The 27,437-nt window shown below is 37.5% G+C and overlaps 1 protein-coding gene across 2 annotated transcripts; it reads left to right on the top strand.

Annotated features, from left to right (window-relative positions):
- Window positions 1–2,926: 2,926 nt before the first annotated feature.
- On the top strand, window positions 2,927–26,908 carry Cep97 (centrosomal protein 97). Of its 2 annotated transcripts, none has more exons than XM_004857993.4 (11): window positions 2,927–3,061; window positions 5,063–5,205; window positions 5,822–5,980; window positions 6,945–7,046; window positions 9,085–9,198; window positions 9,752–9,918; window positions 13,338–13,502; window positions 14,499–14,632; window positions 15,325–16,099; window positions 19,267–19,342; window positions 21,538–26,908. In XM_004857993.4, exons 1-11 carry the CDS (start codon window positions 3,019–3,021, stop codon window positions 22,243–22,245), a joined length of 2,586 nt encoding a protein of 861 aa, XP_004858050.2. In that variant the 5' UTR covers window positions 2,927–3,018; the 3' UTR covers window positions 22,246–26,908. The 2 variants fall into 2 exon arrangements, with proteins under 2 accessions (XP_004858050.2, XP_021094479.1); XM_021238820.2 differs by lacking the exon at window positions 2,927–3,061 and adding an exon at window positions 4,210–4,446.
- The last annotated feature ends 529 nt before the right edge of the window (window positions 26,909–27,437 follow it).

A 27,437-nucleotide genomic window follows, 5' to 3' on the forward strand; every position in this document is an offset into this window, starting at 1 on the left:
TATATTTGCTTCTTTCAAATATAAATTCAATCTAATTAGGAAAACATCAAAAAGAAAAACACCTTTATTTTGTAAACTGCACCATGCACAAATGTTGTTCCAGTTAATCTACCTAGTCTCTTACCTTTGTGTTATCTAAATTTTTGTATAATAATTCCCTTGCAACCTTTTTGTTGAAAGTTACATCTGCTATCACAACTGTCTCCTTCCTGCCACTGTTCTACTTTCCAATTCAACTTTGTTATATGAGCAGTCTAACTTTTCTAGAATACAAGTTTAATTGTGTCAGACCCTCAAAAACTTCAGATAAAAACTATGGGAGTGAATGGTGGAAAATAAGGTGAGGCTGGTTTATGGTTGGCCTTTGAAAAGTTGACTTGCAAGTGGGAAGTTTTGGAGGAGGGGACTAATACAAAAAGGCACTGTTTAACTTAGATCATGTCTGTAACAGTGGGCAGATGAATTAGAGGTGGCAGATGGGATTTAAGGAGATCAGCTGTTGGTGATCAGGTATCCTGTACCTATAGAAATGACTCTTTTTTGTAGATCCCGGGCCTGCTGGAGTAATACTATCCTGTTAAGAGGCTTAAAATTTTTTTCAGTAGAATACTTCAATTTGTTCAGAACTTTTGGAGTTTAACATATATATGAAATGAGGCAATTTAAAGGGTAGTTTCATTTTAGATGTATGAAGTGTGATTTTTTTAAAAAGGTGAAATTTTTTCATGGTGAATGTTTTGAAAAATTTATTATGGTAAAAGACACATTGTCATTAATCCTCCTCAAAGACACTTAGCCCATTGTTCTTATCATATTCAGAGCAGTTCTGGAAGTCCTCTTTGGTGTCTTTATGAGGTATGATAAAAAATACAATGAATGCTGCTGTTGAGTGCCATCCAACAAAAGGCAGACTCAGAACATTCCAGTGTGTCCTCGTTCACCTTATTTGCCAGATCTAGCACTGTGCAACTTCTGGCTCTTCCATAAAGTCAAAATGATCATGAAAAGTAAAAGTTTTGAATCACTTTGGGATATCAAGGTAGCCACAAAAGCACAATTAAAGACATGAAAGAGGATTTCCAGAATTACTTCAGAAAGTGGTAAGAACAATGTGCTAAGGGTGTTTGAACTAAAAAGGATTAATGGCAATGTATCTTTTACTATACTAATTTTTTTTTTTTTTTTTTTTTTTGGTATTGGGGATCGAACTTGGGACCTTGTGGTTGTGAGGCAGGCGCTGCCACTGGGCTAAATCCCTGGCCCCTGTACTAAAATTTTGATTTAAACATTCACCATATTTTTCAATCACACTTATAAAATATCTGAAGTGCAAAAGAAGTTTTGTGCTGTGATTGTGAAGTGCTATTGGGTCACTTGGCCATATAGGACCTGGCCCAGGAGCATCTGGCCATTCTCTTTAAAAGCCATGACTATGCTTAATTATTCCTGTTAAAAGGAGTTCTTCCACCCTTTCCTCGGGATCCCAGGACAGGCGAACCAGACAAAAGTCTGTTTCAGCTATTGCTGGATATGTATGGGCTGAGGTGTGGGGAAAGGTGATTGGGGGTTAACTAAGAGCAGATTGAGGGAGTTAAGTCTGGGAGTCCCTTGGTTTCAAATATGCCCATATTTTACCACAGCATGAAAAGCTCCATGATAAATCTGTGCTATTCCCAAAGAAATACCATTTTTCTTTGGTGAATCTTTCTCTCTGTTTTTAGGTTCACACAGAGAACAGGGATTAGTAGGAGGCAATAGGTTGCCTTTGTTCTTACACGTGTAAGACTGTGTATTCTAAAGGTAAAGGGTCTTCTGGCAAATGGGAAAATAATCTTTATTTTCTTTTCAGAAATAGAAAATCGTCTTCCCATTAAACTATCAGGAAATGGAAGAGGAGGTGGGGGGGCAGGGAGGGAAAGAAGGCGAGAGGATCCTCATAGAATAATGTGCCTGAAAATCTAGAAGCTTGAGTTACTGGATTTTCCCAAATTTGGAGATTGCAGTTCAGAAAGAGGAGAAATGGGGGAGTTCACTGTAGAAAGCAGAAGATCCTGTTGTACATTTGTGGTATGGGCAGGTTTGTTTCTCACTTCCTGTGAGCATAGCTTCATTACCACTCGCCTTCACCAGCAGTGGTGCCATCATCTTTTCTTTCACTCACACCTAAGATGTTTTAGAGTCTACTTTTAAGCTCTAGCTTCAGGTCACTTCTATCAAGTCTCCTCTGACGATTATAGTTTTTGTTCCTTTCTGCATTTCTTGAGATCTTATTGAGTTTATAGTACATTCATACCAATTAGCATGTAATAGTTACATCAAAACTGTGATCCTACTTTCCTTCAACTGGTTATTGTAACTGCTGAGTTTGGAGACTTGACTTTTTAATCTTCTTTTGAATACTCTGGAGAAGATTCTGGGTTCATACTTATTAAATATTTTCCCAGGTCAAAACTTGTTAAATATAGAATAACTGCTTAAAAATACGGTATACAAATTTTTACTTCAGCATTCTTTAAATACTTTTAATTAGCTAAAATTTTCAAATAAGACATTTCCATTTTGATTGTCTCAACAAGATCGCTCAGTCCTTCTTATAGTAGAGTTGAAACCTTTTACCCGGAATTATCAAAAGGGGCAGCGTCTAGAGACTTCTAGCAGTGAGCTCTCAAATTTGGTCTGCGGTTAAGTAACGTTCTTATAGGGTCCCAGTGATAAAAGTATCAAATTTCACAAACACCTGAACAGGGAGTTAAATGATCATCTAACAATGTAGGGAGTGAAATGTACATCTAACAATGTAAGCATCTAACAATGCTCACCCATCAAATAGGGTAGGTGACTAAGCTCCCCGAGCTCAGCACCACACAGATGGGAGACGGGGTTTACATCATTAGGCAGCCAATCGGGCCATCAGCCGCGGTGCATCCTGGGAGTTATAGTTTCCGGCTCTTCCCGCCCACTCCAAGCTCCACCAAGCGTAGGAGGACGGTAGCGTGGTGTTCTTACCAAGCGGCAAGTATGGCGGTGGCGCGCGCCGACTCGGCTTTGCCTCTAGGAGAAGGTAAGGCAGTCCCCAACCCTGAATCCCAAGATTTACTCCACGGAACCAAACTAAATAGTTGCCTGGCGGAGAGAAGAAGCCTAGACTCTGAAGGGCAGCTCTGGACCAGTTCTTTTGATACGGAGCTGTGGGCGTCGCGGAGGCGCGCTTGCTTCTGGGAGTTGTAGTCCCCGTGCGCTGGCCAGCTCCGCAGCGGCGCCGAGTCCGCGGGCCGGGGACTTCAGCTCCCAGGAGTCTTCGCGATGTCTGGCGCCCCCCAGTCCCACTCTCGCTAGTCTGTCAGGGCGGTGGGTTTTGATGACCTTCTTGGACATTTACTTTGAAGAATGCCCAGGGGAAATCGGCAGTCTTTCTCCTGCGCTTCAGGCGTCCCCCTTGCCCTTCAGTTCCTAGAATGTTCAGGAAACATTTCCTCAGACTCCATTCACCCAACTCTGCCTTGCAGTGGCTAGTGGCCGTGATAAAATCTCGGGGTGAACTAGAGCCCACGGTTTTCTTCCAGGTCCTGCAGTCCCGATCCGGCGATTAGGGTTGACAGTGCGTAGCTAGCAAGGGGTATGGGTGCTTCAGTGGCCTGGAGACGTCTCTGCGGGGTGCGGGACGGGAGCTCCTTTTGTTTTGGTTACGGCTCCGAGGTTTGGTAGCTGCCGTCTGGATCGGGGACAGGGCAGGAGTCGAGGCTCCTCTTCCCCTAAATCAGAAGCTGATTACCTGGAAGCCTTAAATTCTTGAGGGAGGAGTGGGTCGGTAGTTACAAGAGGTCTGTTAACCTTTTGGAATAGTGTTAGAAGGCTAGGTGCACTTTTCTGGGTTACCACACAGCTTTCGTCAGATTTTCGGAGGCGCTCCCGACCCCTCACATGCTAAGCACCATTAAAAGATCGAAAAACGTTGAAGCTCACCAAAGAGCAATCTCGCCTAATTATTTCCCGCAACAGCCCTAATCTGGGTATAAATTTGAAATTGGCAGTTCCTAAGGCCCCGCCCCCTCTGCTAGCTGTTTTTCCGAAATCTCACCTCTCTCACTCACCGAGGCAATTTAACAATAACAGCAGTTAACATTTGTAGAGCCACTTTTTATGATTCAAATGATGTTTTGAGTATTTTTCCTTTTTTCTCTTTTTATATTATTTCATTTTTCTGTTTAGAACTTCTATAGTATAAGGCAGGTCTTACCATCATCCGGGTTGTACAGAGTACAAAAGTGAGCTCAAAAGAGAACAGTAACTTGCCCAGGATTACTGCAATGGCTAAGTGGTGGAGCCATTATCTGAACGTCTGTTAATGTTAACTGAAGTGCTTTATTGAGTGCTGTGTGCCAAGATCCTCATTAAGTGCTGTTATATGGTATCTCTTCTAAGCCTCACATCAATCTAGTGAAATAGGTGTGTTACTCTATTTTATATGTGAATTAATTGAATATACTTTGTCAGAATGGTTTGGGCACTTTAGGATGTACCTATCGTTAGTTATAAGCAAGTTGATCTCTATCAAAAGTTCAGTTCTAGTTTAAAAATGCCATTGTTACTTAGATGTAAAATATGGAAGTGAATATTTAAATGTCAACAATTCCAAAGTATTACATCATACAAACTTGACTAAAATATCACAAATCTAGTTGTAATTTGATATTTCTGAGGAAAATGAGTAATTGAATCTGTGGTTATTTAGAACTCAAGATTGGTTTAGTTTTAAAATCTTGATATTGATTGTGCTCTAGTATTTTCTAACTGAATCAGAGATTTCATTAGTATAATTCCATCTCTATGCTTGGCTTTTATATTTGTATTTTCTTTTTTGTTTGTTTTTTGTTTTTCATTTTTCCGAGGCAGGGTCTTTCTTTGTAGTTCAGGTTGGCCCTCAACTCACTATGTAGCCCAGGCTAGCCTTGAACTTGCATCGATCCTCCTGCCTCAACCTCCAAGAGCTGGGATTACAGGTGTGTACCACCACACATGCCTTATATTTGTGTTTTCTAACAAACCATCTTGTCTTTTTAAGGATCAGTGGTCAATTGGTCAGGGCAAGGACTACAGAAATTGGGTCCAAACTTACCATGTGAAACTGACATTCACACCTTGATTCTGGACAAAAATCAGATTATTAAATTGGAAAATCTGGAAAAATGCAAACAATTAATACAGGTGGGTGTTGCTATCTGGGAAATAGTTACATAGGATTAATTCATTATTAAAATAAGAAAATATTCTGACCAAGAGCACCTCTGTAGGCCCGATAAGGAGTAAATGTTGCCTTAAACTTTTACATGACAATTTCTCCTGAAGATAAACACGTGCTACATTTAGAGTAGACTAGAGAAAGAAGCATTGTTGAAGAAAAAAGACATTTTATGTTGGAAAAATAGTGTGTTGCTAACTATTTACCTAATGTTGGGGGTAAAGAATTCATTCATTTAAGAAGTGTTTTTTAGTTCTCTTTTATATGCTTGGCACTGTTCTAAGATTTTGACTAACATTACGAGGACCCCATTTTTGTGGTTATTCCCTCTTGTTGGTGTATTTAAAAAAGTCTTTAATACTTAGTAGCAGGAGGTCTGATCAGTCAGCTTTGTGTATTTTCAGTTGCTTAGAACAACAAATAGTAGTAATGGTAATGGATTTAGGTAATAAATGTGAAAAGTAAAAATTGTGTTTGATTGTTTGGGAAATGTTTAGCTTTTTAAAGTTTTGTACCCATATACTACTTTTGTACCCAAAGTAGTATATTGTTCCTAGGAATAATGATATGTTTCCTTTCCAGTTGTCAGTGGCTAATAATAGGCTGGTGCGGATGATGGGTGTGGCCAGACTTACCCAACTCTGTGTATTAAATTTGCCTCATAATAGTATTGGCTATGTGGAAGGGCTAAAGGAACTAGTGCATTTGGAATGGCTGAATTTGGCAGGAAATAATCTCAAGGTAAGATTTTCTTTTGTAATTAAAAAAAATTACAAATCTGTTTTCTCTTAAAAAAAAAAAAAAAGAAATTCAAGCAGTATAGAAATAAGTAGAGTAAAAAAAAAAATGAAAGTATCCATTTCCACACCCCAAGGATAATCTCTAACATAATTTTTTAAAATCCCATTTTGAAACACATAACACAATATAGTATTCTTTTAAATGTGAACAAAGAATCTATATTATACTTGGGAAAAAAGTAGGTCAAACAATAGAATGGTGAGAAAAGCAGTATCCTGCTGAATTAAACTTTAAATAAATGTTTAATGGCATAATGGAGAAGCAGATCTAGATCTTAGTCCTGCTTTTACCTCTTAGTGACTAGATTATTGTGAGTAAGTTAATAAGTTATCTCTTAGTTTTTGATATGATAGATGAGGAGAGTAGATTTTATGATAGTAATAGCTGCCTTTTTATTGAGCAATTAATTTATGCTAGGTACTCTTCTAAGCACCTAATCTATAGTAACTCATTCATTGTCATGACAGCCTAGGTGGTAGATATACCAGTACTTATTTTGCCTATTATATATACACAGGAGGAAACTAAAGGACAGAGAAGTTAAATAATTTGCCCAAAGTCCCACATCTAGGATGATGTGGAGTCAGGATTTACAGGCTGTTTGACTTCATTCTAAACTTGAAAACTCTGTTCTATACCAGCTGTCATGTCATGGAAGTTCTTCAGGCTTTAAATATCTAGAAAGATATGAACTGCTTGATAGTGCTGTACTATTAGAAAGGATAATGGTTGTGGAAGCTTACGATGACATGACAATTTACTAGCATTACCTCCCCTCTCTCTTGCTCAGCTCTGCTTCTAAGAATAATGAGAAGATACAGGAGACCTTGTAGATACAAGAAACTAGGGAAGAATTTCATTTTTTTATTTTTAGTAACTTAATATGATAATTTTCTTGTGGTAGGCAATGGAACAAATCAACAGCTGCACAGCTCTACAGCACCTAGATTTATCAGATAATAACATACACCAGATAGGTGATCTATCTAAATTGATATCCTTGAAGGTAAGCATGTTTTCTGTCATTTAAGAAATTTTATTCCAAAAACAAAAAAGAAAGAAAGAAATTTTATTGCAAAATACCAAGAGAGAGTCATCTGATTGGCCTAAAATCTTCTTTACTGTGTATGAAGAACAGATTATTTTATATATAAGAATTCTCAGAGAGTAGCAGAAATTGAGTATGGAACTTTTTGTTATTAGTTTCTTTAAAAAAAAACAAAGCTGAGTCTTGGTATGTTGCCCAGGCTGGTCTGAACCCTTGGGCTCAGGTGATCATCTTATCTCAGCCTCCTGAATGCTGGCACTACAGGCGTGTGCCACCATGCCTGGCTTTATTGTTAATTTCTATGACTGATTTGTTTTATGTAAAACTACTCATTGTGGTTAAGATCAATTTTTATTTACCATCTGGTGAACATGATTTAATTCCTTTCTCATTGAACACAATGTTAGTAACTTTGGTTATATAGTCCATAACATGTTTGAGTATAACCAGTCTTGATTAAGGTTTTTTTTGTTTGTTGGTTGGTTGCTTGGATGTTTTTTGGTTTTGGTTTTGTTTTGCTTTGGAGATGGGGTGTCACTGTGTTGCACAGGGTGGTCTTGGATTCCTGGGCTCAGGTGATCTTCCCTCCTCAGCCTTTAAAGTAGCTGGGAATGCTGTATTCCTGGGATTATAGGCACATGCCACCATGCCTGGCTAATTTTTTTTTTTTTTGGTGGGAGGTAACAGGTTTTTTATTTTGTAGAATAGGTATTAATTGAAAATTAATTTCACGGGCTAGGGATTTAGCTCAGTGGTTCTGCTGCCTGCCTCACAAGTGAAAGGACCCGAATTCGATCCTCGGTACAAAAAAAAAATTAATTAATTTCACTTTACTTTAGAAAATAAACATGTAACACATGAATCTTTTTACAGAGGAACTGTATCATGCAATGGTATAATAGAATCATGGCTTCAAAAAACTTGTAGGACTTTTTCTGTGTTTTTGCTTCGTTGGGTATTATCAGCATCAGATGGACTCATTAAACCTTAGCATAGTATCTTAGCTGTGTTTTGTCTACATCTTAAATAGAAATCATTTTTAGTAACAATTATTCTGAATAATCTAATGTAGCCAGATGCAGTCTTGATAGATGCTAAGAGAATTCAAATGAACTAAAGATGATTGAACTTTTTTCCTTCCTGAAATAGAGGAATGATTATCTGATTACAATCCTGAGTGTTCATAGTCTTGTTTATTCATGAGTTTCTTGTTTCTGACTTAATGTGAGTCAGGTTCATCTACAAGTAGCACATTCTACCTTTTTTTAGTTTTTGGTTACCAAAAGAATATACTTTTAATGTATGGGTTATAGCTTATTTTTCTTATCTCTTGGAAAACTGGCTTTATATATGATTGTTTTAATGTTTTTTCACTTCTATGACCCTCTATTTTGGTGTATTTTTTGGGTTTTTTTTTTTGTTTTTTGGTACCGGGGATTGAACTTGGGTCCTTCCACTTGTGAGGCAGGCGGTGGAACCACTGAGCTAAATCCCCGGCCCTGTAATTTTTGTTGTTTTTTTGTTTTTTGAGACAGGGTCTTGCTATGTAGGTCAGGCTGGCCTTGAATTTACTACGTAGTCCAGGCTGACTTTGAACTCATGATGATCCTCTTGGCTCAGCTTCCTAAACGCTAGGATTACAGCTGTGCGCCCCCATGCCAGACTGTTTTGGTGTTTTAAAAGGAAATGAACAAGTGTATGGGAAATTGCTCTGTGTCTAGCAACTTATCTCGCAGCATTCTAGTTACTATATCAAGCATGTGTTCTTGGACAAATCTTTAATTTTTCTTCAGCTTAAGATGTTGATGTGAAAAGAAAGTTAACAAGAAAACTAGCTGGGGTCTTTCTAAGTATTAATAATCTTTGATTTGTATATAATGAGAAATATAACTAAATAGATCCTTTTATTCTTACACATATCATTTTGATGTTGTCAGTATAGATCTATTTATTTGTGATTTATTCATTTGTAATTCATACTGTTTTTACTTTCAAGACTCTGCTTTTACATGGAAACATCATTACTTCTCTTAGAATGGCACCTGCTTATCTACCCAGAAGTCTTGCTATACTTTCTTTGGCAGAAAATGAAATTCGAGACTTAAATGAGGTAAAATTTTATGCTATTTATGGGGTCTAGGAAGCTAGAAAGTCCAGAAGAGACACAGGAGAGATTTGTGAGTTCACTTTTAGACCTTGAACATCTTGGAAGAAAATGCTATCAAGATAAAATACTTGGGTGTAGATGATCATTATTTTTCTTTCTATTTTTTCTTAATATCAGTGGTCCATGTGTCATGAAGGTCAATTTTCATTTGTAATGTTGCACATATCACATTGGGAGGGGAGGCTGGTAGAGGGACATCTGCATTACAGGGCACCCTGTCCACCTTCCCCTGGCTGCTATTATATTTTCAAAATGGGGTTCTCTCTGCTAGGAAATAGTCCTGGTACTTTGTAAGGGACTGTGCAGCAAGGACAAATAACCATATTGTTGGAACTTTGGAAACTAGTGGCTAATAGAAGAGTATTACTTGTTGCTTTTCAGAACAAGAGGGAAATTGATGCATTCTGAAATGCTGCCAAAGATGTGTAATCATCGGAAGCCCTGTGCTTGACACTGAATACTCCATTTTGTTCAACACAGATATCCTTTGTTCTAGGTTTCTTTTTTGGCATCCTTAACTGAATTGGAACAGTTATCAATCATGAATAATCCTTGTGTGATGGCAACACCATCCATTCCAGGGTTCGACTATCGGCCATATATCGTCAGCTGGTGCTTAAATCTCAGAGTCTTAGATGGATATGTTATTTCTCAGAAGGAAAGGTGAACATGACCTCTTTAACATCATATTAATCATGAAAATTACTGAAAAGACTATTTCTAGTTTATTATAGATTAAATTGAATATTACTTAAAATGCGTGTTTAGAAATTAAGAGCATTAGTGCTATCATATATACTATGTACTAGTCATTTAGAATTATCTCTTCTTTTTTGAAATGGACAAGAAATCGCTCCAAAGGTTGGGACTGATGAATCTAATTTAGCCCCTAACTTATGACAGTTGGATTTTGAAAAGTTTGTTTGTTACTCTTTTGTTTGGAACATGGAACACTTTTGCATAGAAACCGTGGATATTGTGTAGGATTGTGGATTAATCCCATTAAAGTTTGTAACATCATATATGTAAGGGAAATAATTTTTTTTTTTTATTACTGGGGATCGAACCCAGGACCTTGTGCTTTCGAGGCAGGCAGCAGCACCACTGAGCTAAACCCCTGGCCCAGAAATAATAATTTCTTAGAACCCAATTACCTTTCATAATAATGACTCTAGGAAAATGTAGGCACACTGATTGGTCCTTCTCTTCTCACACCTGTGAACCTATACAAATGGAAAATTCCCCATTTCTCAGTCTTTGATAGTTTCTCTGGTCCAGAGCTGGTATGCCCATAGGGTTGGGTCTTCTGGCCACTGGGATGTGATGAGTGGAATCAGAACTGTAGGGAAGATAGGGAACTAGGCTGTGAATATGAGAGTGGAAGTAGAGGGGATAATGAGTTATTCTCTTTACTATGCCTCATTTCACTCTGTACTCTACATATAAACATGCATTCATGGGCTCAACGTGTACATTCTCCCTCACCTTTAAAAATGATTATAACTTTAATAATGTTTGTTTTATTTATTTACTTTATTCTTTTGGTAGTTTGGATTGAGCCCAGAGCTAGGTAAGAACCCATGATTGAACCTATGCTAGGTAAGCACTCTTCCACTGAGCTACAACCTCAACTCTTTTTATTTTATTTTAAGACAGTGTCTTGCTAAATTGCCTCTACTGGCCTAGAAGTTTCTGTTCTCCTGGCCTGGCCTCCCAAATAGTTAGGCCAGGTCTTCCAAGTAGTTACTGGTGTCACCAGACCTGACTCTCACTTTTTTTTTTTGGTACCGGACTTGGAACCTTGCACCTGTGAGGCAGATGGCAGAACCACTGAGCTAAATCCCTGGTCCCTGACTCTCATTTTTTAACCCCAGCACTTTGGAAGGCTGGGGCAAGAAGATTGGAAGTTCAAGCCCAGCCTGGGCAATTTAGTAAGACTTTGTCTCAAAATAAAAAAAGGCTGAGGGGTTTCCTGATGGTAGGATGAGTGATAGATTGTAGCATTTTCTGTTTTCTTCTCCTGTAGTTCCATGTAGTTGCTAAGTAGAGCAGAGAACAGGAAGAGTGGCACGCAGGAGCTAGACAGTAGTGGTGCTAGTGTAGGGTGAGGGACTATGGTCTAGTTTGCCCACAAAAAAGGATAGCTTTCCCTTTATCCTGCAGCAAGTTGTTCTGAGTAGAAATCTTATTTTGTTTCAAACTGACTAGTCCTAAGGGCAGAATATGGTTATACTTGAATCTCTGATCTATATGAGAGAAAATTAGTTAGAATTTCCTATAGGACTAGTACTGACAACATTCTCATATTTGAGAGGCAGTATGGTGATAACCTAACTTCAACTTGGCCAATCGTCGTGGCCAACCTTGTTTCATTTGTATACCTTGATTCCCTCTTCTCTGGTATTATTTTGAGGTGAATATCAAATTATGTATCATCTGTATTTCATTGTATATCTAAGAGAGAAGAGCTCTCTGATGTAACCACAAAGCTATTATTATATCTCAGAAAAAATAATACTGTAATGCTTTAATAACATTAGATATTCAATCAGAACTTACAATTCTAATCGTCCTTATAAATGCTTGCTTACTTATTTATTTGCAGTGCCGGAGATTGAACGCAGGCCTTGTGCATGTTAGGCTAGGCAATCATTGTTATCTCTGAGTTATAAACTCAGTGTCCCGTCCTCATCCCGTCCCCCCCCCCCCCCACCGCCAGTTCTGGGGATAGAACTCAGGACATTGAGCTTTGTGCTTGCCAGACAGACGCGGTGCCACTGAGCCACATCCCTGGCCCATATCCCCAGCTCTTAAATACATTTTTTAATTTGTTGTTTTGACACAGGGTCTCACTGTGTAGCCCAGGCTGACCTTGGGCTTGTAATCCTCTCCTACTTCAGCCTTCTAAGAAGCTGCAGTTACCTGTGTGCACCACTACACCAGCTTTTAAATGCTTTTAAAAAAAACCACACAAAACTTTTTGTGTTAGTGGATATTGAACATGGGTCTATCTCACTGAGCTATATCCCCAATCTTTTTATTTCCTATTTTGAGAAAAAGTCTTGGTAGGTTACCTAGGCAGGGCTTGAATTTGCAATCCTCTCGTCCCAGCCTCCCAAAGTGTTGGAATTACATGCATGTGCCACCATGCATTTTTACTTTTTTATTTTATTGTTTTATTTTTTGGTACCGGGGATCAAACTCAGGACCTTGCGCTTGGGAGGTGGGCGGAGGAACCACTGAGCTAAATCCCCAGCCCTTCAGTGCATTTTAAAAATAAGATTCAAATAAGACCATACATTGCAATTGGTTGATATCTATCATAAATTTCTTTATTGTTCTTTTTTTTTAGTGACTTGAAACATTAATTTATTACTGCATACTTCCTAGCTTGTCTGTGCTGGTTGGTTTGGGATCTTAGGCTCTTACCATCATAACACAAAGGGAGCTAGAGTCATTTGAAGGCTTAGCTTGTCTGGATGTCCAAGGTGACTCCATTAGATCTCTGAATCTATCAGTTACTCATCTCTTTTATCAGCTTTGTTTGCTTTCTTTGTTTTTAAATTCTCATTCTTTATTTACCAGTTTTCAAAAATGAGTTGGTAGTTCCCTAGCATCCTATATGACCAATTAGCTTTTTAAAAAACTGTCATTATAAAAAAACCCAAAAAACAAACAAAAAAACTGTCATTATAATTCAGTTGCAACCACAATCTTGGAAGGAATTCTGTGACCAGAATCATGGAAAGAATTAAGTCCATGAGCCTTGAACCACCGCAGTCTATTTAGGTACGTACTTCAGCTTGTCAAAGTGAATGGAATATTCTTTCAAAATAGTTTAAAAATATTTGAAATCATTAGTACAACCTTATGGAAGTTCCCCTAAGTACGAAAACAGGTTTAAGACATACAGTAAAAGAAGTGAGTCAGAAAGATAGATTTTTATAAGAACTTTGGTGAATTGTATTTATGAAAAACATCCAATAGTTTTGTTAAGGTAAATTAAGAAGGAAGATCACTGTTGCTTAACAGGTCTTTTGGCCACCCTGGTACCATCGCCTCTTTATTTTCCTGAATTCCAGTTTGAAAGCTGAATGGCTGTATAGTCAAGGCAAGGGGAGAGCGTATCGACCTGGCCAACACATCCAGCTTGTCCAGTATCTGGCTACAGTTTGTCCTCTCACTTCTATACTGGGCCTTCAAACTGCAGAGGATGCCAAACTAGAGAAGATTCTGAGCAAACAGCGGTAAGCCTGTTTATTTGTGGCATGTTAAATTTACAGGTGAAAATAACTCCATCTTTCTTCAGTGATAGGTTGGAGGCCAGTAGGTTGGCCCAAATTTTGGGGCACTTGGGCCTCTTGTCACTGTAGCAGTCCTGCAGGAAGCAGTGCACTTGCTCCACAGCAACTGCTATTGCTAATCACTTTTTGAGCAGGGAGAGCCAAGCAATATGTTATGAAGAAATGAGATTTTAAAAAATATATTTAAAAAAATATATAGATCAGTGATAACGTGCTTGTCTAGGATGGAAGCATCTTAAAAAAATGTATTTGGGGCCCAGGGATTTAGCTTAGTGGTTTCGTCGCCTGCTGTGTAAGCGCAAGGACCTGAGTTTGATCCCTGGTACAAAAAAACCCCCCAAAAAACCAAAAAAAATGTATTTGTCCTTGTCATGTAAGTTGTATCATACCGTTTTTTTGTTTTTTTTGTTTTTTTTTTTTTGGTGGTACCGGGGATCGAACTCAGGACCTTGCGCTTGCAAGGCAGGCAGTGGCACCACTGAGCTAAATCCCTGGCCCCTTCATATGGGTTTTTAAACACTGAAAGCATAGCTTGAAGCATTTAAGTACTTTTTAAAATCAGAGATCCTTCTTTTAAGTGTTGGTGCATACACACACACACACACACACACACACACACACACACACATGAGGGTTTGTCTCTAAAAGTTAAAAGTAAATTTTCCACACCTTCCTGGCAAGTGCAAGGTCCTGAGTTCGATCCTCGTACTGGTAAAAAAAAAAGTACATTTTAATCTTTTTTATCCAATGCTTTCAAGATTGTGTAATTTGCCAGTGATTAAAAATACCTACCTCCCAAAGTTGTGAACTTCCACCTTTTTTACATTGTTACCTAGGAAACAAAAGGACTGAGTTTTTTTGTTGTTGTTGTTGTTATTGGTTGGTTTCTTTGTTTGTTTTTGTTTCTGTTAGATGACATCAGATGTTACTGATTTTTAGGTTTCACCAGAGGCAGTTGATGAGCCAAAGCCAAAATGAAGAGTTGTCTTCTCTTGTTCCTATTGAAAAAAATCCTCCCCTTGTACCTGAGCGTTCAAGCCCTGTTCAGGATTGCCTCATAGTCCAGGAAAGTGGTAAGAAATTAATTTATCTTTAATCACTTTTCTTCATGTCATTTGATTTGTTCCGTACCATAACAGAAAAAATTATATATTCTTGTAACTTTATTAGTATAACTTTAGCGATCGTTTGGATCTGATACTATATATATATGTATATATACACACATTTATTATATGTGTATGTATATATACATTATAATTATTATATTTCTACTTTTTAAAAAGATGTTAGGAACTGCCAGGTGTGGTGGTTCTTGCCTGTAATCCCAGCACTAGGGAGGTTGAGGCAGGAGGATCACCATGAGTCTGAGGTCAGCCTGGGCTACATAGTGAGTTCTAGCCCAACCTGAACTGCATAGTAAGACCTTGTCTCAAAAAAAAAAAAATTCAAGAACTGCTACATTTTATGTGAACCAGAGGCTTTGATTGTTGCAATAGTTTGTGCTCTTAAAAATGTTTGGTGGGCCAGGGATTTAGCTCAGTGGTTTTGCCGCCTGCTAGGCAAGCGCAAGGACCTGAGTTCAATCCCCGTACCAAAAAAAAAAAAAAGTTTGGTTTGATGTTATAGGCATATTGTAGGAAATCACTGAAGACATTTATTTTATTTTACTATATTTCAGGAATTAGATTTCATTAAAAGGATACAACTAAAAAAGTTCTTTAAATATTTTGTAAATTACATGATGCTCTGTTGATTCTTGTAGAACCTGTTGTCCAGGTCAATTCTTGGGTTGGGATAAGCAATAATGATGACAAATTACATGCTGCCAAGAATAACTTTCCAGCCTCTGCACACACTACAAGACATTCTCGAAATGACCTGCACCTGGAAGACATACAGACAGACGAGGACAAGTTAAACTGTAGTCTTCTCTCTTCAGAATCTACTTTTATGCCAGTTGCATCAGGACTGTCTCCAGTATCACCTACAGTTGAACTGAGGCTTCAGGGCATAAACTTGGGCCTAGAAGATGCTGGTGTTGTGGATGAATCTTTGAAAGGGCTGGAAATCCAGGACTTTGATAAGGAAGAGGAAAAGGCTTTATGGGATATAAATGAGAATTCTGTTCAGCTATTGAAAAGTAAGATCAGTACAGAGGTAAATGAGAAAAGTGGGCTATTATCTTGTCCTGAGCCAACGATAATTAGTGCTGTCTCAAAGGATGATAACCACAGTCTTACATGTTTTCCTGAGTCAGCTGGACACAGTGTCTCTCATACAGAGCCAGATAGTGAAGAAACCATGTCTCAAACAACTTCAGAGAAACTTCCTTGCAGGATTTTAACTCAGAGATCTGTTGCTTTGGGACAAGATAAAGTTTCTCTTCAGAAATTGAATGAAGCAGCCACCAAACTTCAGGCCTGTTGGCGAGGCTTTTATGCTAGGAGCTACAACCCTCAAGCCAAAGAGCTGCGTTATGAAATCCGGCTACGAAGAATGCAGGAGCACATTGTTTGCTTAACTGATGAAGTAAGGAGGTGGGTCAAAAATCCTGTTGTGTGCTGTTTTGTTGGTTTGTGGTGTAAATTTTTTTTTTCTTGTTCCTGAGGATCAAGCTCAGGACCTTGTGTTTGCTAGGGAAGCACTCTGCCACAGGGCTGAATCCCCAACCTCCGGGGATATCAGTTTCTTAAGTTGTTTCAGAGTACTATCCTGCTGTGGTCACATCACAACCATGTAGCCACTGTTGTTTTATCTGTTTGTCTCCTACAGTATACTGAAAGCACCATGAGGGCACAGATTGTCATGTGCATCTCCATCCTCAGCACAGTGGTTGGTACATAGATGCAGTGTCTCAAAAAATATCGAATGAACATGAGCTGTATGAGGATGTGTAATTTTATACATAGAGAGGTACAGACAGTGTAGAAAAAGTGAATAAATAAAAAATGACTTAAGAAAGGCTACATAGAATCCAGTAAATGACTTAAGAAATAGAGAAAAATACCAAGAATTCAAAAGAGACTAAAATTCTGGGGCAACCATAGGAATTTTTCTTTAATTCCATGGCTTACATGTTTTATTGATTGTCAAACCAGGAAAATTAAGATTTCATTAGTATTAGTAGTACTAGTATTTTCATTAGTATTAACTAGCAGTATTTATTAGTATTAGGTGGAAGCACTGAAAGCAACAAAAGAGATCAAGAAGGGATAGCAAGAGTGGTATAGGAGGGCATAGTGTTTCAGAAGAGATCAAAGGTGCCACAGGAAGCAGACAGAACTACACATTAGATTTCCAGTAAGAAGTTAGTGGTGACTTGATTGGTGATCTTCAAAACTGTCCTAGGTTCCATGATTTGCTAAATGTACTAGAACTCAGGAAAATTGTTCTGTTCCTGGTTACTGTTTACTACAACAAAATCATACAGATTAAAATCATCAAAAAATTACATACAATGTTTGAGGGCAGAGTCCAGGAGAAACTAGATACAAGGTTCCAATTGTCGTATCCCAAGTGAATTGTACAGATGGCTTAATTTTCACAGAAATGATTTGTGATCATAAAGTGTTGCCAACCAGGGAAGCAAGTGCACCTGAGCATCAGTTTCCAGGTTTTCTTTGGATGTCAATGTGACCTTAACTACTAAGACCTCAAGCTCCCTAGAGGTCAAACTGATACACCATGGCCCATGGCCCCAGGTGAACAAACCAAGTGTTTAGTAGAAGTCACATTTTAGCATAAACTATCTGTGTGACCCAAGACCTCAGGTGTACAAAGATACCATTTTCATTAAGATATTACAAAGGCATGGAGGTTATTTCCTAGGAGATTGTCCTATCTTTGGAACATGCAGGGCCAGAACATCCCAGTCTTGCCAAGTTAACCCTTTCCTGCACAGTGACTTTCCTCAGAGCATCTTCAGTAGTGTAGGGGGATGAAAGCCAGTTTGGAATAGGTTGGATAGTGAATGGAAGGTAAAGAGTTAAAAGAAAATGTGTAGCCAGCTTTTAGGAAGTGATGCTTTAAGGGGAGAGTAGGTGAATGTTGGAGGAGAATCTGGAGTTAAGGAAGATTCTTTTTTTTTGGGTACTGGGGATCAAACTCGGGTCCTTGCGCTTGCGCAGCAGGTGGTGAAACCACTGAGCTAAATCCCTGGCCCAGGAAGATTCTTTTTTAAGGATGAGAGATACAGAGTATATTTATGTGTTGATGGAAAGGTATGGTTCAATAAAGGAGGAAAAACTGGAGGTGTAGAGGAAAGAAGAGAGGAACACAATTGAAGTTACGGAGAAGGTGAGAGAAGAAGGATTGAGTGCATAAATAGAGGAAGTAGCCTGAGGTAGAAGCAGGAGCCAGTGAGGTGGTATGTTTGATGTTGGGAGGATGGAAAAGTCTTTTCTGGTGTGTCATCTTTTTCAGTAATGTATCAAATATGGCCAATACATGAAAATGAGAAGAGGGATGAGGTAGAAGTGTGATATGTGAGGTGACCAGCTTAAATGTGAACTAATGGAGTCTGGCATGGTGGAGCAAGCCTGAAGTCCTCGCTACTTTTGTGGCTGAAGCAGGATAATTGCTTGTGTCCAGGAATTCAAGACCAGCCTATGGAACATAGACCTCATCTAAAAAAATAAAACAAAGGGCCGGGGATTTAGCTCAGTGGTTCCACTGCCTGCCTTGAAAGCGCAAGGACCAGAGTTCGATAACGGGTAACCCCCCCCCCCCACAAAAAAAACCCCACCAAAATATAAAAAACAGGTCAGATTATAGATTTTCATTAGCAATTCATAGTTATTCTTTTCTGATTCAGTTTTGGGTTGCAGTTTGGTCACTCAGTCTCTAAAAGGTTTGCCACCACTGATCTATGTGAATGTTGAGGCTTCCAACAATAATGACGGGAATGGGGCAGAGAGAAAAGCTGGTGCTGAGACATCAGTGAATGGGGATGGATAGTGGGATGTCAGTACTTGACAAAAGATGTTACAAGGAATTTAGCAGGATAGCAGCAGTTTATACAGGAGGAAGGTACTTGAAAGGATCAATGAGAAGCAATTTTCTGACCTTGATGCAAGAGGCAAAAAAATAGCTTTTATTAGAGAAAACTACAGTGCTCTCCGAACTGATTCTCAGAGAGAGGTTAGGTATATAAGAGAATTTGCTGATTATAATTTAAGAGCACCAGATGGCACAAGAGAATGTCTTGAGAGACTAGAGAAAGTGGAGAATTGGGTCAGAAGTTCAAAAGAGGACTTGGGAGTATAGCTTAGTGGTAGACTGCTTGCCTATCACACATATTGTCCTGGATTCCATCCCCAGCACTGCCAAAAAACAAAAACAAAAATACATCAGAACAAAATAGTGGTGACAATCTGAATGATAATCTGAGGGTGGCTTGGGTTTGTAATAGGCCTATGGAGATGGCAGCAATGATCCAAGCTAGGACTTCAAAAAATGAGAGAGAGTGATGGATGAGGAATGTTGGGAGTGGCAATACTTTGTAGAATCAACATCTGGACTTTGAGTCACATCTCATTTGGCCAATACTTTGAGTCATAGTTTAAAACTAAGGTTTCAGTTTAGATATTCTAAAAGTGGAAAAGACTTATTAGATTATTAATCTTTTTGCAATGCATGTATTTAATAGTTGCAACAAGAAATACAAGTCAAAACAGCCTTGTGTCATTAACATATTTTGATATAGATTAAGAAAAGAAAGAGATGAAGAACGTGTTAAAAAAGTTGTACAAGAAGAGGCTGTCAGATTTCTTTGGAACCAGGTAAACCTCCTCCTGCTTATTTCACTAATACATAGATGAAGAAAAATTTTAGATTTATTGGGATAATCATAGAGTAGTCAGTCTTATTTATCCCTTTCTGTGTCTCTGTCTCTCTCTGCCTCTATGTCTCTCTGACTGAGGGTTTAACTGTGGGCTTTACCCATGCTAGGGATGCACTCTACCATTGAACCACCTTTTCTCAAGGTGAAGGATGTGGATATTGTTCTTTGCCACTAACTCTGAATTAGGACAGTGAATTTCATTACATTTTATTTAATCTGGAGAAAAATGTTTTCATTATTTAGATAAGAAAATGTAATGTAAAGTCAAAGGAAAGTGGCTTGAGAGATGTTAAACCCAATTTGAAGTTTTATATGGCTATCTATTGAGAATATTTGAATGAAAAGTGACAAAAGATATGATAGTATATGATGGTTACAGTGTGCATGACCTAAAAAGTATGTGTGAATGCTTGGGAGAGAAGGGTTGAATCCAGTAATAGCAACACTTTAGAGACAGTTTAGGCAATTGGTTTTACTATTATGTATTACATAAAATACTTCTTCATGATAATTTTCTTGGAAATAGTTTTACAAAATAATTTGTTACAAGATTTGGCCTATAAAATTTTTTTTATTTTTTAAAGTTTCACGATTACTGTCAATAAAGGAATGGCTAAGGAATAGAAATGGTGTAATATACTATAGAACTGTTAAAAAGAATAAGGAAAAAAAAAAAAAGAATGAGGCAACGGTATGAACCAACATGAAAAAAATCTCCAAAATAATACTCCTAGAGAATAACAAGATGCAGAGCTTAAAGTTCCACTTGATTTTAAAAACTCTATGCATTTTCAAATACATAGAAAAAGATCTGAAAGGATAAACAAAACCACTGTAAGTGGTTGTCATGAAAGACAAAGAAAAATAAAAAATTCTATGCATTTCTTTCTTGCCTGCAATTTTAAGTAAAATTTTGACATTTATACTTTTTTTTGGTACTGGGGATCAAACTCCGGACCTTGCGCTTGAGAGGTTCATTATCAAACCATTAGTAAGACATGTAGTATCAAGTTTCTTCTTTGTTATTCTACCAGGAGGAAATTGCTTTAGACCATTCCCAGTGTCTTGGTGAGAGCTTTTTGTTATCAAGGACATGTATTACTTGTGCCAACCTGGTTTAGGCTAGGGATGCTATCGAAAGGATTAGAGGAGTCAGGCCTTTTTTTTTCTTTTTATATATTTTTTATTTTTATTTTTATTTTTACTGGTGGATATTTGCAGTATATAATGATTACATTCCTCGTGGAGAAATAGTATGTATACATAACACATGTTAATTCTGTTTAAAATCCTCTTCTCTCTCCCCATCTCTCTATCTCTCAGTTCTCTTTCCTTTTGCAAAAGACTTATCCCCCTACTTCCTATTATCTTTTATTTTTTTCTATTTAAAAATTTTTTTTGGACACCTCCCCCCAACACCCTTGCCCCCCCATGAAGGGCAATAATCTGAGGAGTAAATGTTCCCCCCTCGTGGGGGAGTTAGGAAACGGGGAGAGAAACGGGGTCAAGACCCAAAGGTTCAGCCCCATGGGGATCCTAAGCCACAGGCGGTAGCAAGAATGGCAAGAGTAGGGGTGTAGGGTCCACATGTGTGTGTGTGTGTGTGGGGGCGACAGGACCACTCTGCTACCAGTTACAGTCTGACTCCACCCTACCAAAACATGGCTCCCTCTCTCCCGTGGCTCTGGTGTGTCCCATGTGTCCCCCTGTCTCCCCCCCTCCCCCCAGTTCAACTAAACTTTCCCCCTTCTCTTGCTCCTCAGCGACTGGTGAACACCCCACCCCCGTGGTTGCGGGACTACTGCAGCAAAGACTGGAACAGGCACCACCTGGGCTGTAGCTACCTTTGCTCTTGCTGATGCTGTAGCTCCTGCCACTCCTGCTGCAGCCGCTTCTTCTCCTCCTCCTAGACATCTATCTTATTTTGCTGTTTATTTATATTTTGGGTTTCTCATATGAGAGACACCATGAGTCTGGTAGTTTTTTTTTTTTTTTTTTTTTTGAGCGTCTGGTAGTTTTTAACTCTGGTTCTACCACTTACTGCTTCATGACTACTGGAAAAAAGCTCAAAGGACAGTTTTAAAACAGGCATGATTTTTATCTTATAATAAGACTATATCCTCTGGTTTATAGGTAAGATCTCTACAAGCTTGGCAACAGACAGTGGACCAGCGTCTAATTTCCTGGCATACTGATGTTCCTCCTGTATCAAGTACCCTGGTGCCAGCTGAACCTCCTTTATTCACCCAAAGTCAGGAGCCTTCTCCTGATCAAAATTCTAATTGGTTCATTGCTTATGATGAAGCTCTTCAAGATAAATTCTTACCAGAATTTCCAGACTCTGGCTTTCATTCTACCCTAACAGAAGATGTTCATTGTTTGAAGGATTCCTTGGATTTTGAAAAAAGTTCCACAGAAGGCAGTGAAAGCTCCATAATGGGAAATTCCATTGACACAGTCAAATATGGCAAAGAGCCAGATCTGGGGGATGTTAGTGAAGAACACAGTGGTGACTGGGATAAGGAAAACTCAGCCAATGAGCAGGATAACAATCTGCTTGAACAGTACTTAACTTCAGTTCAGCAGCTAGAAGATGCCGATGAGAGGACTAATTTTGATGCAGTGACAGGAGATAGTGAGCTTTGCTTAGCTTGTTCCCTGGAAAAGTTAGATACCTTGTCTGACAGGGCTTCTGTAGATGAGACTCATGGCATATCTCCTACTTTGCAAGATGAAATCAGGCAGACACCAGAGAGTTATAAGTTAAATGCAGAAGTTCAAGGGCAGCAGCCAGAATGTGATTCTACATTTCAGGTACTGCATGTTGGTGTCACTGTGTAGTTTGCCTGGTTTCTTGGGAAGCAGCAGTCCATTTAATTTTCTTAAGAATGTTTTTTTTCTTGCCTTTTTGCAAAGGGGTGCAAACTCCTTTCACTTTGTTACTATTTATATAAAATTTGTATTCTTATCTCATATTTTTCCGATTCTAGATATTCAACTTTTTAGCTATAATGCACTATACTCTTTATGTTGAAAGTTATATATATCTTATTCCTTTTTTTGTTTTTTGTACCGGGGATCGAACTCGGGACCTTGCGCTTGCAAGGCAGGCAGCAGAACCAATGAGCTAAATCCTTGGCCCTGTATCTTATTTCTTAACACTTGGATCAACAATAATTCTCTATTGTATCAACAATTGCATCAACAATGATTCATTTCTTTTAAAAAATAAAGTAGAACATTGTTGGGGAACCTGTGGCATATGTTGTTTTTCTTTTAAGAAAAGATGTTAATATATGAGTGTTTTTTCTAAACTAAAACCTCAGTATTCAAGTTTTTTTTTTTTTTTTGTTACCTGGGCTTGAACTCGGGACCTTGTGCTTGTGAGGCAGGCATGGTGCCACTGAGCTAAATCTCCGGCCCAAGGAATGCAATTTTTAAAAACAAATATAAATGAAAATATGAAGATTCTGAACTATTGAAATTTGCCAGACAGTCTCATTGGAGTAAGAAGGTGTTTTCTTAAGCCTTCCTCTGAGCCAAGAAAGTAAGCAAATTAAAGAAGAAACAGTGTAAGATACCTTTTTATGTTTTTCCTTTGGGTGCTGGAGATTGAACCCAGGGCTTCAAGCATGCTAAGCACATACTCTACCACTAAGCTCTTTCCTCAGCCCGTAGATGATAGGATTCTTAGTGGGGGTGATTAAATTATCGCATGAAAAACATTCGTCAATGTCATGCATCTGTTTTAACATACAAAATAAAATATTCCATTTAAGATTAAAATCAAGCTACTTGGGCATGAAAGAACATTTCTCTTTGATATGAAAAAAGGAGATGCTAGGCTCCATTCACTTGGAATATTGCCATGGTAAATGTATATCTTTACATTAAATGTTTTTACTTTATAGATAAGCATATATGTGCCAGTGTACTGCCAGAAGTTAATGTATGTTCATCTTCAGTGTTTATATTTCAATATGTATTTCAGCAGAAGGTTCAAGACTATTCACTTCACTTTTGACCTCTGCCATGTAAGTCAAGAACATTTAAAATAATACTAGTAGTAGAATATGATTTGTTTTAATCTACTCTTTGGAAAGTGCCACCTTTGAAGACAATTTAATAATAATTACGTAAAAGTAAACCCATTTTACTTCTTAGAAAGACTATATACCTGTAACTTGAGGAAGAAATATGATTGTGTCTTTGAATGCTGTAGGTGGATACATTTGTAAATCAAGAGTAATTTTTCTGGGCTGGGGATTTAGCTCAGTGGTTCCGCCGTCTGCCCTCGCAAGCACAAGGTCCTGAGTTTGATCCCTGGTACTAAAAAAAAAAAAAATGTAATTTTTCCAAGTTTGGTATTTTAATCTTTTAGAATGTTCTAAGATTGATGGATAACACTTATCTGATTTTCCCCAAACTACGGAAATGTACCTATTTAAAACTATGGCAATACTTAGTATTCTCTCAGTTTGGGTGCTAAATGTTTCTTAATTATTTTCTTAAGAGTCAGTAGTTCTCCTTCCTTGAAAGTATATGAAATAAACAATTCTGATTCTTCAAGAATAAAGTTGAAGGGGCCGGGGATGGTGCAAGGTCTTGAGTTCGATCCCTGGTACAGGGAAAAAAAAAAAAAAAGAATAAAGTTGAAGATGACACAGTACACTTTGTTAATAGTTAGAAATGTTCCTTTAGTATGGTCCTTTATATTTTTCTGTTTATAAATGTGTAGCACTCAGGTAGAGAAGACTTGGATTTCTTTCCTAGAAATCCAGAATCCTTTAAAGAAGAAATGTTTTCTGTTATAAACAAAACAGAAGTCTTACCTTCAAAAGAATTTTCCCTAGTGAAACGTGTAACATTGACTGCATGTTAAATAAAAATTAAATTGCTTAGGTTTTGAAAAATAATTATCTTTTGTGAATGATTTTGAATCTCTTTTAAATATACCCTATTTTTCTATATTACAGTTAAGTGCCTCCTTTGCTGCCCATGGTTAGATAAAGAGAAACCAATTTACACTGACCTAGCACCTAAATACTGCTTCATGGTACATAATTTTTCACAAAAGATGCTGACTGTCATGTTTCAGTATTACCTAAGTAGGTTTTTAAAAACATCTTCCTCTTCTCTTTTTTAAAAGTAATGGCAAATACAACTACATTCATTTAATTATAAGCATGTCAGCAGGGTTTCCTTTTTTTACCTTTGGCTTGTTTTTGTAGTCCATAAATAGTGTTCAGAATACTTTTATTGCTAGTGTTTAGGAGTACAAGAATAGAGTATCTTTTTTGATGGGGGATAGAGTATCTTGAATGTAGACAGAATGGAAGTAATATAATTTAGAATGTAGAAAAATTGAGACATAGACTTCATATATTTTAGTGGGTTTATAGTGTAATTTAAAAGTAATTCATGTAACTAAGATATTTGGTTTTAACTCTGGGCTATTTTTTAGTTTGGCCAAAGAGAGAATTGGTCTGATAAGTTTTGGACAAGTTAAGCTTTGAACATGGTCTTTTGTGGCTCCCCCCCTTTTTAAATTTCTCCCCCCCCTTATGTCAGACAGGTGGCTTTTTTAAGCCAGAGATTTTGTTCAGTTGAACTATTTTAATTCACATCAGCGATTTTGATTTAGAGAACAGTTATAATAATATTTGTATGTGCATATATTGTGTAAAATTTTCTCATGAAATGCTGAACTTGATTATATTTTATCTTCAGTTTTACATAATAATAGATGTTAAAGTTTCAACTCTCTTGGTGTACAGAAAGCTTTAATCATGACAATTAATAATATTCAATTAGTTTCATATTATAAGTTTAATTATAAAAGATATGCCCGGTGTGGTGGCACATGCTTGTAATCCCAGCACTCAGGAGGCTGAGGCAGGAGAATTATTGTGAGTTTGAGGCCAGCCTAGGCTACATTGTGAGTTCAAGTCCAGCCTGCACTACATAGCAAGACCCTGTCTCAAAAAAAAAAAAATAAATAAAAGATATCACAATATGCATGTTTTAGGAAAATATCTATGTAGCCACATAGTTGTTTTGTATATATGTAAATAACTTTATTTTTTAATAATGTGGATGCCATTCTTAAGCGTGTGTTTTTTCTCTGTTTTGGATTATTTTAAATATATAAACACTATAATAGGGTATTTTCCTGTTATCTATTTAAGACAAGTCTGGTTGTATTTTTTATAAATGTTTGCAGGAATATACAAGTTTTACATATTATACTATCTCCCTTAGTACTTATTTTTTATGATCTTAAAATTGGATTTATAACATTAAAAATGAAAAAGCTTTTTCTGGAGAATTAAGACAATAAAAAGAGAAAATATAGAATGAGTCTGATCGGTTTCCCATTTATAAAGAAAAAAGACTTCATTGTTTAATGTATATTCTTATTTTTCTAACCCCTTATTAAAAGGCATTTATTGTATTGTAATGTTTTAAAACTTAAATATATGATACTCTCATTTTGAAATGAAGCAGAAACTCTAAGCAACATTCTAAACTTTTTTTTTTTTTTTGATTTGAGGTCTCACTATATTGCCCAGGCTGGCCTTGAACTTATGGGCTCATGCAGTCCTCCTGCCTCAGCCTCCAGAGTAGCTGGAACTATAGGCATCTACACGTTTTTTTTCTTTTGGTGGTACTGGGGACCCTGGCCATTTACACTGAGCTACATCTCTAAACCTTCTTTTATTTTTAATTTTGAGACAAGGTCAGGCTGGGCTTGAACTTGACATCCTTCTGTCTCAGCCTCTCAGAGTGCTGGGATTACAGGTGTGTGCCACCATGCCTAACTTGCATCTAAACACTTTTAATGATATTACCTTCACTGATCAATCCTGTTGTGCCATATTAAAATTACAACACAGGTGAACAAAGCAGCCTTGGAGAAAAATGGATTTTGTTTTTATTTTTAATTTTTATTTATTTATTTTTGATACTGGGGATCAAACTCGGGACCTTGTGTTTTCGAGGCAGGCAGCGGAACCACTGAGCTAAATCCCCGGCCCCTGGATTTTGTTTTTAAATGAGTTGCTTTTCAATCTGTGAATGAATGAAAATCACACTAAATTTTAATTTTTATTGATTTTAGTAGATAACAGGAATCACTCTCTAGTGACTTTGTTTATGAGTACATAAATTCAAGTGTTTTAATTTTAAAAAATTTTAATTTTAATTTTTTTTTGTTTAATTTTTTTGTGGTGTTGAGGGTGGAACTGAGGGCTTGGCTCATGCTAGGCCTGTGCTGTACCCCTGACCTACACCCTCAGCACCATGTTTTATAATACTTTTAGTGTTGACAATAAGACTTTTAAAATAATTTGGTTTTGGACTATTTTTAGATTTTAATTTTATTATAGAAATAATGGTGATTTAAAGTGGTTATATTCTGTTGTGTGAAAGCTTAATATTTTATATTATACTTATTTAATTTGTATTTGAGTCTAATGTTAAATAAAAGGTTTATGCATTTGAATGCCTCCCTCTGTTTATTTTGGTGATCAGTAGTAATAGTTGTTACTCATTATTTGCCACTAATGGATAAACTTCAGAACAGACTGGAAATAAGACTCAGCTGAGGAAAGTGTGGAGTATTGTCATTATATAAGTGAATTTACAAGAAAACAGTCTTAGCCTTATGAAAATGGATATGAAGTGAAAGGAATGCTAATGTAGTTTTATTCAGTTTAGATTTCATTACTTCTAGGATACTGAAATTCTCTGCACACAGAAGAGCACATATTTCTCAAAGAGCACAGCTGACACTGTAAGGTGCTGATGAAGACAATGGGTACTGAAAGTGCTAGTGGGTAACTGAGTAGAAGCCCTCTTATTTGATACAGTTAGTGTTGAAGTTCATGACTGTGGCATGTTAGAAAGTATGAGAGATTACTTTGAGTCAGTGTCTAATTCAAACTTCAAGAAGTTCCAGAGGGACTGCCCTTAACCAAGACCCCCCAGCACGAGTCTCATAAAGACAGCCCCAAACTGAAGCTTCTGTAACT

The sequence above is a fragment of the Heterocephalus glaber genome, unplaced genomic scaffold (genome assembly GCF_053883595.1).
Source record: "Heterocephalus glaber isolate CG9 unplaced genomic scaffold, H.glaber_assembly_v1.0 deba00000122, whole genome shotgun sequence".
NCBI classification, from domain to species: Eukaryota; Metazoa; Chordata; class Mammalia; order Rodentia; family Bathyergidae; genus Heterocephalus; species Heterocephalus glaber.

Excerpts from the sequence above, each read along its gene's own strand:
- Cep97 (XM_004857993.4), top strand. The coding sequence starts at position 3,019 with ATGGCGGTGGCGCGCGCCGACTCGGCTTTGCCTCTAGGAGAAG. Across the intron at positions 3,062-5,062 it reads GGCTTTGCCTCTAGGAGAAG|GATCAGTGGTCAATTGGTCA; the intron begins GTAAGGCAGTCC and ends TGTCTTTTTAAG. Across the intron at positions 14,633-15,324 it reads CCTCATAGTCCAGGAAAGTG|AACCTGTTGTCCAGGTCAAT; the intron begins GTAAGAAATTAA and ends TGATTCTTGTAG.